We start from the raw sequence: 15,071 nt of genomic DNA, 5'->3' as shown, positions 1-15,071 counted from the left end.
AACAAGGCATGGTGGGAAATTAATCACTACGAGAAGTTAGTGAAAGAACCAACGCACATAAGAGTTCCACTCAACACAAACTCTCACAGGGAACTGAATTCAATGATGTTTCTCGACTCTTGACTCGCACCTGTCCGCTAGAGGGCCAAGAGCGATGAAGGGATTCTCGGTAAACAACGTTTGGGGTTTTCGACTCTTGCTGTAGCTTCTTATTTAGCCGTTTCAACAGATTTAGTGCTATTTTGTAATAAAATTTGTTAAGTATCAACTCATTTGCCAATAATGATAAATAAATGAACTTCCTTTGTTTTAGATTCGGAGAATGATGATACCCGTTAAGTTACTGCAACCTTCAGCGCTCTACAGAGTTTTCGCCCAGCGGCCTAGGGCATTCAAGACAAACTATGTTATAAAGGTTGTTTTCTTGGTCCTATCACACATTACAGGATATAAAAATTTAATTGTCGTATACATTTTAGTTGATTAGAGAACCACGAGACGTATTGCGGGTTAATTTAATTTTAAAACCCTCATTATCGAAACAAAAAACAAGAATCTTCAGTTTCCTAAAATCCTTAATATATTCAGTCCTTTAGGATGTCTATTGGAAGCTTGTTATATAGTCTTGGAGACTCATATTTGAAAGCCTTAGAATCTACAGTTGAGGCACATATTGGTTCCAATAACTTGAGACCACCTGTAACTTTTCTTGCGTCAAGATTTGTTGGCTTCACGATGTGTAGCAATTCTCTTGGAAATTTTTGAAGTCGGTTCTGATACTTTAAAAACTCTATTTTAGCTTTCATAGGCATCCAATTTAATTATATCGATGAAATTACAGTAGCCAATCCTGGTATAATAACACAGATAATCAAAAGTTCACAGAATTCTCCTGATACGACTGTACAGAAACAATATTTTAATGCGAGGTCAAGCAATTCTTGCTACATTATCTATTTGAGCACTGTCAGACACATTATAGTCAAATGTTAGCCTACACCTACATCACAAACTCTTGGTAGATATCGGTACCATGCATAAAAGTTGCTCATGAATGGAAAAGGCAAGGGGCAGTGACAGTGTCCTAGACTCCTGGAGACTGATAAGCTAGGACCAGGAAGAGCCAGGCATTGATTGCTGATGACTCAGCAGGTAAACCTATAGACACCTCCAAAAACCCCATCCTTAATGCACAAGGATGATCATGTTGCAGGCACTACTAGAAACTATTGAGCTTAAGCGAGTCTTGAACTCCAGTCCAGCTGATCGTTAAACAGGCTAACGTAACCCTATGTTGTCAATTATATTTATTTGGATGTCACCCAAGTTTCTTAAATTGATTTTCTTTCCTACCACCTACACTAAGTTTAATTTTCATTTAGTTTTATTAATTGCCATATATTCCTTAACACTAGTGAGATGGTTGAATTGAATATAAAATTTAAGCCTTATTAAACTAAGCACCAGGGCATCAAAGGTCATTCAGCACGGTTTAATGCAAAGAATCAGCCATACCCGTACTTTCACATTTGATATAATTCTAACTTGTAAAACCAATCACACAACTTTCGTACAATAATATCTATATGCAAAATAAGAAGGGATTAAAAGGATTAAAAATAAATGAATAAAACTAATTAAAGTTCACGATATAAGGCAATTATTATTACTATTATCATTATTATTATTACTTGCTAAGCTACAACCCTAGTTGGAAAAGTAGGATGTCATAAGCCTAGGGGTTTAGGCCTATAGCATAATTTTTTCCAGTTCAGGGTATTGCAATTTTCCCCCAGTGTATCTCTTAAAGGTTTGTCCTGGAGAAAATGTGTCCTCCTCTGAATATTAAAAACAGGACAATTGACTAGAATATGTTTGATATCTATTGTCACTTGACAGGTATTACAAAGAGAGGCTTGTCTCCCTTCACCACTCTTCATGAAATAATTGTGGGTTGCATGTGTATAACCAATACATAGTCTAGTTAAAATGATATCATCCTTCCTACTTGTAGAATTACAAGATGACCATTTATCCACTGAAGGGTGGATTTGTTTCAATTTTGTATTGGTGGTCAGTTCAGACCATCGAGCCTGCCACTTATTCTTACAGTAAAAATGTATCTTGCTTTTAAGGTCTTTGTAAGGAATACTTATAGGGGATATATTAAGTAGCCCTGAAGCTTCCTTAGCTGCCTCATCTACTCGTTCATTTTCATCCAACCATAGGTAAACAGGAACTCAACAGAAGTAAACACTGACATTCTTCCTAGACTGCAGAAGTACTGACCAGTCCTGCACCTCTTGTACTGGATGATGACCTCACATAATTTGTTTAATGGCGAGCAAAATGCTATTGGAATCCGTAAAAATTGTATAAAAACTATTTTGATTACCATTTACAAAAATATATCGTACTGCGAGAATTATTGCATACAGCTCAGCAATAAATACTGAACAAGAGACAGGAAGTTTCTTTCTAACAACAATATCCCCCACCAAAACTGCACTTCCAACTCCCTTCTTCGCGGTCATTTATGGAGAAGTAAAATTGTGTATCATCTGCAAATAGATAAAATTTCACTTCATGTATCTGTAGTACTTTTGATAGACCTATGATATAGATACACAATAATATTGGGCTTAGTAGGCAACACTTCCCTGGGTTACCACTTACCCCTCTACTTATGGTTCACATGATGAGTGAGAGTATATTTGTACACAGTAGTTTCTCTCACCAAAGTAAAATTTTAGATACTAAAAATTGCTTCATCTTTAATACAAATGAACCTTGAATAATTAAGTAGCGGTTCTTGGACAACTGAGTTGAAAACAGCTCGAAGATCGAGTTATGCTACACTTTGTCCTCGTCCATCATTTCCCGCAGATCATTTACAACAGAGCATAGCCTATAGTTGTCTCCGTAGAATATAATTGTCTGTATGATGACTGGTTGTCTAGCAATGCTTCAGTGCTTTCTAAATGGATGACGATTTGTTCAAGAATTATATATTCTTACACTTTTATTATGATGGATACATTCAAAATAGGTCTGTGCGACTTCATCTGATATCTAGTACAGTTCGTTACCTAGGTGTAGCCTATCAGTTTACTTACTTTAAGGGCCGTTTTCCTGGGCCTATATCACAGGGGCCCCTATGCAATACAGGATATGTTTGTCACAAGAGTCTTAGGTATTTAGAATACCACACAGCGCATTCGTGTTATGTGTCAAATCCATATAACAGAAACGCTTAGAAAACAAGTGTGTATTGAACTGCCTTCAGCTTCTTCTTGAAAGCCTCAATATCTTCAGTCTTTCGGATGTCCAATGGGAGCTTGTTTTATACTCTTAGGGGCCGCATATTTGAAGGCTCTATATCATACAGAAGGCCTATAGGGCATACCTTGGTTCCAATAATTTGCCTTGATGGTGGTCAGGAAGGAAGTTAGCATGATTGACATTGATTTTAGCGCTGCCTTTAACCATGTTAATCGTGAGGCCCTTATTTTCAACTTAAACAATTGGGAGTAGGTGGGTCTTTGCTTAGCATCATTAATGAATTTTAAATAATATATTGCAAAGAGTTGTTGTTGATGAACACCACAGCGAGTATTAGAATGTCATATCTAGTGTTCCTCAGGATAGTGCTCTTGGGCCATTACTTTTCATTCTATTTATGCACATATGTGCTTTGGCATTGAAAATTGTTGCATATACAGATGATACTCGCTTTACGTTAATTCCATCTTCTTTAGGGTTGTTGAGTCCCTTATTAGAGATCTAGCTAAAATTAGTGTATGGTGCAAATTATAGGGCATGAAGTTGAACTCTAACAAAACTCAACGTATGATTATAAGCAGCTCGAGGACAAAGGCTCGTTAACATCCGGTTCTCAACATTGATAATGTTTCTTTAACGCCATATCTCTTTAAATATTTCACGTGTGATTCTTTACTGCAAATTTACTTTTGAGAAACACATTCGGTCTTTTCATTCATCAATTGCAAAAAAAAAAAAAAAATGGCTTTTTAAGAGCGCCTTTTAAGATTTTCTGTGATCAGTTGATTCTGAAGAAGTGTTTTATTTCTTTCATTCTGTCCTGTTTCGAGAACTGTTCTCATGCCTGGTCTTCAATTGCCGACTCTCATTTTAATTTGTTGGTCAAGAACTTAATGTCTATTAAATTTCTTCTTTCTGATCTAGATATTAATCTCTGGCACCGTCGTTCAGTTAGTTCTTTATGCACATTGCAAAGAATTTTTCGTAATTTCAGGCCAGTTGATTTCCAAATTTTAGTTAGTCTAGCCATTATCTGATTAAAAAAAAAAAGAAGAAAGAAAAAAACAAAAAAACTCTTTCATTAAACTCCAATTCTAAAGAACTTGTATTAGAGATCATAGTTCCTGAATATTTAAATGATTCTACCTAATTAATTCTTTCTCCTTCCAATTATATTTCATCTTCCATTGTATATCACGTTCTCATCCTCTCTTTCTTCTATTTATCTTGAGCACAACCCCCTGTGATATTTCATGCATTCTGGTAAGCAAGTATTGAATCCTGTAGTGTTCTGCTAATAAGGACAGCATCATCAGCATACCCTAGGTCAGCTAATTTCCTATTACCAATCCTTCTCCTCCATCCCAAATGTTCTGAGCATTGCAAAATCCATGCGGAGGATAAACAGCATAGGTGACAACACATTACCTTGGAGTACTCCGCAGTTCACTGGGAACTTATTTGATAGGACTCCACTAACATTAACTTTACACTTTCTATGCTCATGAACAGACTTGATCAAATTTACATATTTACGTGGAATTCTATAAGGAAGGACTCTCCACAAAATTGGACGGTGTACACTATCAAAGGCTTTTCATAGTCCACGAATGTCATTAAAAGTAGATTTCTATATTCTACACACTGCTGTACAAAATGTCTTAAAATTGAAATGTGATAAGTACAACTTTTACCTTTTATAAATCCTGCTTGTTCATCTCTCAGGTTTTCATCAATCTTTCTCGCTAGTCTCTAGAATGAGCATACTATATATTTTCATGACAACTGGCGTTAGTGTGATGCCTCTGTAATTATTGCAATCAGTCAGGTCTCGTTTTCTAGTCCTTTTCACCAAACCCACTAGCTCCCATTAATCAGGTTTTATCTCTTCACTCGACATTCTACAAAATAATCCTGTAAGTATTCCGGGAGTCACTTCATTTCCGGCCAAAATATTCTCAGCAGTTATTCCATCGTATCCAGTGGCTTTCCATCCTTTAGAGTTTTTTTTTTTTTTTTTTTTTTTTTTTTTTTTTTAATGATAGCTTCGACTTCAAACACACTGAATTCATTCATGGGCACATCAAAATCTACCTCAGCTTCAGGTATATCAATCAAATATTCCCATCATATCCTATTCATGACTTCATTAAGTGTTCCATCCATCCTTGCCTTTCTTCATCTTCTGTTGCTATAACAGAGCCATCTCTCTTTTTGATGGGTGAGTGCTTTTTCTTCTTTGCCCCATAGAGATTTCATTATTATATCTACGAGCGATTCTTACACCATAAACACTCCCTGAATTCATTGCCATTTTATGTTAATAGACATTTTGTGTCAATTAATCATTAATTTAGTTCCTTATTTTCTTTACTCACTTGATTACTTTTCCCTGTTGGAGCTCTTGGGCTTATAGCATCTTGCTTTTCCAGCTAGGGTTGTAACTTCGTTAGTGATAATACTACTACTACTACTACTACTACTGATAACAATACTACTACTACTACCACTACTACTATTACTACTACTACTACTACTAATGATAACAATACTACTACTACTACTACTACTACTACTACTACTACTACTACAACATCAATAATAATAATAATAATAATAATAATAATAATAATACAACATCAATAACAACAACAACAATAATAATAATAATAATAATAATAATAATAATAATAATAATAATAATAATAATAATGATAATAACAATAATTATATTTTGGGTGTCCGGTTCTGAAAACTTGAATTATTACACGTATCCAAAACTATTCTAGAGTTATTAGGCAGCCAGTGTAATAGCAGTAACCATTTCTCTGGGTGGGATAACTATTATCACTTTTGCTCATCAGTTCATCATTCTTTGGGACATCTTAGGTTGTACTTTTGGGTAGATACTAGTACTGTAGATGGAGTTACAGTTGCCAATCTTGTAATAACACAGTTAGCCAAAAGTCTCTTTATAAGATATTCACTCAGACAATTCTTTGCAAAGGCAATGTTTCTGAGGTAATATCCAGCATTTCTTACTACATCATTAACTAATTGATATGATTCTTATAGATTACTAAAAAGCAGCAGGATCACTTGACGGATAACATCCAGGAGAACGTTGCAAACGTAGTCTTGTATATTTTCTGTTTACAGAATTAGAAAATTAATAAAAGAATTCTCAACTAGTTTGGCATAAGCCAGCTGAGGAATCAGGCACCATTCATTCACTCGACTACAAACCTACCAGCCAGCTAAGAACTGTTGCACCAACCATCCACTCGTCTGCTCAACACTAAGCCAACTAAGTAATCATACAGGCTTCATTCGCTCACTTTCTCGCCACACACTCAACGGTGTAATCAAACACCATTCATCCACTTGGTTAGTAACCTACCAAGCATATTAAGAATCTTGCACCATTCCCCCACTTGCTACTGTCCAACTAGCCAGCTTAGGAATCATGCATCATTGATCTACTCCCTTTCGAACTACATAGCCAACAGAGGAATCATACACAATCAGTCCATTTGCTTACTAACCAACCAGCCAGCCCAAGAATCATGCACAATTAATCCACTTGCTTAGTAACCAACCAAGCAGATGAGTCATCTTGATCCATTCCTTCACTTACCTACTAACTAGCCTATCAGCTTAAGAATAATGCACCATTCCTTCACTTGCCTACACATCACCTGGCCAACTGAACAATCATGCATCACTGATCCGCTCCCTTTCTAACCACCCAGGTAACTGAATAATCATACATTTACTTACTAACCAACCAGCCAGATCAGGAATCATGCACAATTAATCCACTTGCTTAGTAACCAACCAAGTAGATGAGGCATCTTGATCCATTCCTTCTATTGCCTACTAACCAGCCAATCAGCTTAGGAATAATGCACCATTCCTTCACTTACCTACACATCACCTAGCCAACTGGAGAATCACGCATTACTGATCTACTCCTCCCTCTAAGCACCCAGGTAACTGAATAATCATACACAGTTCCTCCATTTACTTACTAACCAAAAAGCCAGCTTAGTAATCATGCATAATTAATCTATTTGCTCAGTAACTAACCAAGCAGATGAGGCATCTTGATCCATCCCTTCACTTGCCTACTAACCAGTCAATCAGCTTAGGAATAATGCACTATTCCTTTACTTGTCTGCACATCACCTAGCCAACTGAAGAATCATGCTTCATTGATCCACTCCCCTTCTAGCCGACCAGCTGACTGAGGAATCATACACAATTCCTCCATTTACTTACTAATAAACCAGCCAGCTTAAGAACCACACAATATTGCCCTACTCTTCCCTGTAACCACCCAGCTAACTGAAGAATCATACATAATTCCTCTATTTGCTTACTAACCAACCAGCCAGCTTATGAATCATGCACCATTGATCCACTCCTTATCTAACCACCCATCCAACAATTCTTCTATTTGCTTACTAACCAGGCAGCCAACTCAGGAACCATACACAATTTATTCACTTGCTTAGTTACCAACCAGGCAGATGAGGAATCATGCACCATTCCTTCACTTGTCTGCACATCACTCAGACAGCTGTGGAACCATGCATCATTGATCCATTCCATTTCTAACCAACCTGCCAATAAGGAATCCATAATTCCTCCCCTTGATTAATTACCAACCAGCCTGCTCAGTAATTGTACACCATTCATTCACTTACCTACTATCTAACTAGTCAGCTAAGTAATCATGCACCATTCGTCCACTCCCTTTCTCACCACCTAGCTAGCCGAGGAATCATATCCCCTTCCTCCACTCACCTACCAACCAACCAGCCAGTTCAGAAACCATGAACAATTCCTTCACTTGGCTACTAAACAGCCAGCTAGCTGAGGAATCTTGCACCATTCCTGCACTTGTCTGCAAACTAACTAGTTAGCTTAGGAATTATGCACCATTGATCCACTTCCTTTCTAAATATCCAGTCAACTGAAGTATCATGCACAGAGAGTTATTGAGTCCTTTGACTGGCCAGAAAGTACTATAATGGATCCCTCTCTCTGGTTACGGCTTATTTCATCTTTGCCTACATATACAGAATATTCTGGCCTATTCTTTCCTCATACACTTGACAACACTGAAATTTTTAAACAATTCTTCTTCTCTCAAGAGGTTAACTACTGCAATTGTTCAGTGGCTACTTTCTTCTTTGTAAGGGTAGAAGAGATTCTTTAGCTATGGTAAGCAGCTCTTCTAGAAGGCCACCCCACATTTAAACCTTTGCTCTCTAATCTTGGGTAGTGCTATAGCCTCTGTACCATGGCCTTCCACTGTCTTGGGTTAGATTTCTCTTGCTTGAGGGTACACTTGGGCACACTATTCTATCTTGTTTCGATTCCTCTTGTTATTTTCAAGTTTTTATAGTTTAAATATGAAATATTTATTTTTAATGTTGTTATTGTTCTTAAACCTCTTGTAATTTTTCCTTATTTCATCTCCTCACTGGGCTATTTTCCCTGTTGGAGCCCTTGGGCTTATAGCACCCTGCTTTTCCAACTAGGGTTGTAGCTTAGCAAGTAATAATAATAATAATAATAATAATAATAATAATAATAATAATTCCTCTACTTATTAACCACCAAGACAGCTCAGGAATCGTGGACCATTCATGCACTTACCTACTAACCAACTAGCTGAGTAATAAATCACAATTTATCCACTTTTCTCCTCACCATCCAGTCACTTGAGGAATCCTGTACCATTAATCTACTTGTTTAATAACCACCCAGCTCCATAGATCCACTCTCCTTCTAACCACCTAAGGAACCATGCACAATGACTTCACTTAGGCAACTTACTAACCACCCATCCAGCTAAAAAAGAATGCACCATTCTTCAACTTACCTATGAACTAACCAGCACAGCTGAGGAATCATGCATCATTCATCCACATGCCTATAACCAGACAGCAGGATGAGAAATCATGCTCCTTTCTTTCACTCATCTGCTCACCACTCAGTCAGCTGTGGAATCATGCACCATTCATCCACTGCCCTCCTCAATATCCAGCCAAGTGAAAAATAATGCACCATTTTCCACCGGCCCTTGTACCAACCGGCCAGCTAATTAATCATGCACCATTCATCCACTTGTCTACTAACCAACCAGTCAGCTGAGAAATCATGCACTATCCATCCTCCTGTCTGCTCACCACCCAGCCAGATGAGTAATCCTGTACCATTGAGCCACTACCCTTCTCACCAAACAGTTAGCTGAGACATCATACACAATTCATCCACTTCCCTTCTCACCAACCGGCCATCTCAGGAGTCAAGCACCATTAATCCACTTGATTAGTAACCAATCAGGCAAATGAGTAATCTTGAACCCTTCCTCCCCTTGCCTTCAAACCACCTAGTCAGCTGAGAAATCATGCCCCATTCATTCACTAGTCTGTTCACCACTCAGCCAACCAAGTATTCATGCACCATTCATCCACTTGGCTGCTCACCATCAAGCCAGCTAAGTATTCATAAACCACGCATCCGCTAACTTGCTTATCACTAAGCCACCCAAGGAACTATGCATCAATCATCCACTATACCCAATGCTGTGAAAATTGTTCGAGAGGGAAGGGTTTGAAACAGAATCCCCCACTGTTGCCACATCTACACAAACTGGCTCGCTCTCCTACCCCCTCCTCCTTACTTTTTCTCTCTTATTTCATCTCTCCGATTTATCACCAATTCTCTGTTTATCTCTTGTAACAATTGTTTGTTCACATATTCATATTACAGTTTTTATAACCATCATTATCCTACTTCCTTTTTAATTCTTATTATGTTTTTTATTCATGGTGTCACCCCTCCCCCCACACTCCCTCCCCATCATGCACCTCCCTCACCCTTCACCATCTCCAAGCAACCAACCAGGTATTTAACTTTTCCTTTTATCATAGCCTCCTAGCTAGTACAGTGGTAACATGTATGTCTGGCCTTCGCTTGGCAGCAGATCAATCCAAGCCCGGGACCGTGAGTTTTTCTGTTTACTGGGGAGGCCACTGCTGTGGTTGGGCACCACAGTGAGGGGTTGGGCTTGCTCGGCTGACGTTCTGGTGAGCACCTATACTGATGAAACTGGAACTGAAACCAGACACCTTTACCTTTACACTGTTTCTTTTTATTTTCATATTTAGTCCCTTGATATCAGCATAGCCTTTTGTTTTCTTCACCACTCATTCTTTTAAACTGCTGATGTTCACTGTCTGTGAGCCTCCCTGGCCAGTGAACACCAACCGCATCAACTTCGCCATTGCAGACCATCACACTACACTGACCTGGTGGGAAACTTTCCCTTTCCTTAATTCATTATGAGTGTGCGCTGCTGCAGTGTGTGTAGCGGTAACTGGCACATGTGCTTAGGAGAGTCTCCCTACTCATATGCCATATTTAGATTGAGAGGAAACCTTTATACAGAAGAGATGCCTTGAATTTTACATCATGTTGGTGTGAAAAATAACATGGAACAATTTTGGAAATACACCAATTCATATAGCAACAGAGAGAAAAAATAGTCATAAAGGGCAAGGAGTTAGAGTGGGGTTGGAGAGCGAAAGCAAGCCAGTGATCAGTGGAGATGTAGCACCAGTTGGGGACCCCGTTTAAAATAAAAAAAAAAAAAATACCTTCCCCTCAGTGGCATTGCGAGGGATGTTGGGGACAAAGTTGATTATGGCGCCCCCAAAGCCAGTGGGGAGGGCTCTTTTCATTTGAGTGTATTAGTATTAGCAGGAAAATGTATGTCTTCATTATTTCAGATATATTTGGTTGAAAACATGACAAATTCGAAGATAATTTGTATTTTTCCTAACCATACAAACCTTAGCTATTTACAAAGGGTATTACTTTTAGCGCAGCTGAAATGACGAGCCAATAGTTTTTAACGAGGGTTAATTACCCCCGCGCTAGTTAGCGGGGGGTGGGGAAGGGTAGCTTGCTACCCCTCCCCCCTCCACACACCGGTGACTTGCTTCACTTCACTTAGAGGTAGGACTTGACTTGGGGGTCAGGGATGGCGGGCACATATGTGTAAATAGCTAAGGTTTGTATGGTTAGGAAAAATACAAATTATCTTCGAATTTGTCATTTGTTCCGTAACCGAAATACAAACCACGCTATTTACAAAGGGTGACTTACCCCTTAGGAAGGATGGAAAGTCCCCAGCCTTACTGACTTCGGCTTGCCCGGGGGCTCGATCCCTTAGTGAGCAGCACTAGAGAGAGGGAGCCCCTGTACCTCACAGGTTCCTAGCATCGCTAGGAACGAGTGGCCTACATAAGTAGTGTGAGGAGGAGAGTGTGACTCGTCCTATGAAGTTGACCTTGAGACCTTCAGATAGGAATTCTAGGATAGGACGTTCCCCATACCACCTCGTCAGGGTATGGGAGACGCAACAGTATTAAGCTTAATACTAGGAGCACAAAGAAGCATGGGTTACCTGCAGAGGTCGAGGTCAGCTATGCGAGGACCAGGATGCTGCTTCCCCAAGAGAGGGGAGAATGAAGAAAGAAGTAAGGGTCAGACATACTCTTTCATTCACACAGACTAAGACCGGGTAACAACGCCCTCAACCTACTGCTACTTGTCCAAAAAGGAGCCTGAGGTTAGATCAGCTGTTGTGCAGCCACCACAGGGCCGATAGAGAACGTATCGAGGCTCCTGTGGGTCACGTCTTGCAGGTAGTGGGCTGTGAAGGTCGTTTGACGCTTCCAGACCCCAGCTTGAAGTACCTGCGTCACAGAGAAGTTTCTCTTGAAGGCCAGGGATGTAGCAATACCCCTGACATCGTGGGCCCGAGGGCGACGTGACGGAGGAGGGTCAGGATTCAGGGCATGGTGGATAACCCTTCGAATCCAAGCAGAGATGGTGTTCCTGGTGACCCTCCTCTTTGTCCTGCCTGTGCTCACAAACAAAGCTCGCACATGAGGACGGACTGCAGCCGTTCTCTTCAAGTAGTACCTCAGACACCTCACTGGGCATAGTAGCAGCTGGTCTGGGTCGTTTGTTACAGAATGGAGACTCGCGATCCTGAAAGAGTCGAACCGAGGATCCGGCACTCCAGGATTCTGAATCTTGGCCACAAACTCAGGGACGAACCTGAACGTTACCTCCCCCCATCCCCTTGAATGGGCGATGTCGTACGAGAGAACATGAAGTTCACTAACTCGCTTGGCCGAGGCCAAGGCGAGTAGGAAAACCGTCTTCCAAGACAGGTGGCGATCGGAGGCCTGGCGTAATGGCTCGAAGGGAGGTCTCTTGAGAGACCTGAGGACTCGAACCACGTTCCAAGGAGGGGGTCTCACTTCCGACTGATGGCAGGTAAGCTCATAGCTACGTATGAGTAAAGAGAGTTCTAGCGATGAAGAAATATCCACGCCCTTCAATCTGAAGGCCAAGCTTAAGGCTGAGCGATAGCCTTTCACTGCCGAGACAGAAAGGCGCATTTCTTCTCGCAGATACACAAGGAAGTCCGCTATTGCTGGAATAGTGGCATCGAGTGGAGAGATACCCCTTCCACGACACCAACCACAAAAGACTCTCCACTTCGCTTGGTAGACTCCCTCAGAGGACCTTCGCAGGTGCCGAGACATTCTCTCCGCAACCTGTTGCGAAAAGCCTCTCTCCGCGAGGAGACGCTTGATAGTTTCCAGGCGTGAAGCCGAGGCGAGGCTACGGCCCTGTGAGGGACACCGGAGTGGGGTTGTCTGAGAAGCTCGTGTCGTGGAGGAAGCTCTCTTGGGAGTTCCGTCAGGAGTTGCAGAAGGTCCGGAAACCATTCCGCGTGATGCCATAGCGGAGCTACTAGAGTCATGGAACAGTTGACCGATAGTCTGGTCCTGTTGAGCACCCTTCTCATCAGACAGAATGGTGGGAAGGCGTACACGTCGATGTTGTCCCACCGTTGCTGGAAAGCATCTTGCCAGAGTGCCTTGGGGTCCGGGACTGGTGAGCAGTACAGGGGCAGCTTGAAGTTCAAGGCTGTCGCGAACAAGTCCACCGTCGGGGAACCCCACAAAGTCAGGACTTTGTTGGCTATCTGAGGATCCAAAGACCACTCGGTACTCACTATCTGCGAAGCCCTGCTCAGACTGTCGGCGAGCACATTCCTCTTGCCAGGAATGAAGCGAGCTGATAGTGTTATCGAGTGGGTTTCGGTCCACCTCAGAGTCTCTACTGCAAGATGGGATAGCTGTTGCGAAAAAGTGCCTCCCTGCTTGTTGATATAAGCCACTACCGTGGTGTTGTCGCTCATCACCACCACGGAGTGACCCGCCAGGAACCGTTGGAACTGTTGAAGGGCCAGAAAGACGGCCTTCAATTCTAGCAGGTTGATGTGTAGGCACTTTTCTGATTCTGACCAAAGGCCTGAGGCCCTCTGGTTCAGAACGTGCGCCCCCCACCCTTCTTTTGACGCGTCCGAAAACAGAGTCAATTCCGGGGGGGAGGACGAGAAGACTCACTCCCTTTCGCAGGTTCTCGTCGGCCAGCCACCACCGCAAGTCCGTCTGTTCCAGAGACCCCATTGGGATCAGAGTGTCCGGGGAATCGGATCCTTGATTCCACCGGGACTTGAGCCGCCATTGAAGGGATCTCATCCTGAGGCGGCTGTTTGGAACCAGACGGGCCAGGGAGGATAGGTGGCCTAAGAGACGCAACCACGATTGGGCGGGGAGTTCTTTTCGCCTGAGGAAAGGTTCCGCCACCCTCCTCAGCCTTGCTATCCGGTCGTCTGATGGAAAGGCTTTGTGGAGATTGGTGTCTATTAGCATGCCTAGATAAACCAGTCGTTGGGACGGCTGCAGAGAGGACTTCTCGAGGTTTACCACGATCCCCAGATCCTGGCAAAGATCTAGAAGCCTGTCTCGGTGTCGAAGAAGGGTCGACTCCGAGTCTGCTAGGATCAGCCAATCGTCTAGGTAACGAAGGAGACGAATGCCGTTCCTGTGCGCCCAAGTCGAAATCAGGGTGAACACTCTGGTGAACACCTGAGGAGCTGTGGAGAGACCGAAACACAGCACCTTGAACTGGTAGATCTTGTTGTCTAGGCAGAATCTCAGGTACTTCCTGGAAGACGGATGGATTGGGATCTGGAAGTACGCATCCTTTAGATCCAGTGTACACATGAAGTCTTGTGGTCTCACCGCAAGTCTGACCGTGTCTGCTGTCTCCATGCTGAACCGGGTTTGTTTGACAAACCTGTTCAGAGCCGAGAGATCGATGACGGGTCTCCAGCCTCCAGTAGCCTTCTTTACAAGAAAGAGTCGACTGAAGAAGCCTGGAGAGCCGTCCACGACCTCCTGGAGAGCACCCTTCTCGAACATGGTCTCGACTTCGGCCTGAAGGGCCAGCCCCTTTGCCGATCCCATGGCATAGGAGCTCAACGACACTGGATTCGCTGTCAGGGGAGGTTGAGATGACGTGAACGGGACGCGATAACCTTGGCCGATCACTGAGACCGTCCAAGCATCGGCCCCGAGAAGTTGCCACCTGCGGACGCAACGCTGAAGGCATCCCCCCACAGGTGGACACGCAGGGGGACTGCCACTCCTAGGGCTTGCGGCCGCGGCCGCCACCCCTAGAAGTCTTGCCTCCCCTGGAGGACTTACCGCCCCTCTTGACCTTGGCTGGAAAGGGCTGGGGCTTAGACACCACTTTCTTAGCTGCCGGTGCCTGTTTGGGAGCCTTACGAGGCGGTTGCTGCTGTTGTGGCGGGGCTGGAGGCTTATAGGGCCTAGTTGTAA

General features: G+C 42.3%; 2 protein-coding genes across 2 annotated transcripts in view; one reads left to right on the top strand and one right to left on the bottom strand.

Moving 5' to 3' along the window:
- Positions 1-10, bottom strand: part of LOC137653826 (protein hobbit-like) — a 53,129-nt gene extending 53,119 nt beyond the window's left edge. Inside the window, exon 1 of the mRNA XM_068387477.1 lies at positions 1-10. This exon is cut by the window's left edge and continues 116 nt beyond it. Coding sequence (XP_068243578.1) covers positions 1-10 — 10 coding nt within the window.
- The window catches only part of LOC137653565 (protein hobbit-like), a 572,883-nt gene that overhangs the window by 355,950 nt on the left and 201,862 nt on the right, over positions 1-15,071 (top strand).

Source organism: Palaemon carinicauda, chromosome 14 (assembly GCF_036898095.1).
Source record: "Palaemon carinicauda isolate YSFRI2023 chromosome 14, ASM3689809v2, whole genome shotgun sequence".
In the NCBI taxonomy this organism is placed as follows: Eukaryota; Metazoa; Arthropoda; class Malacostraca; order Decapoda; family Palaemonidae; genus Palaemon; species Palaemon carinicauda.
This window is presented reverse-complemented; position numbering and strand designations above follow the sequence as displayed.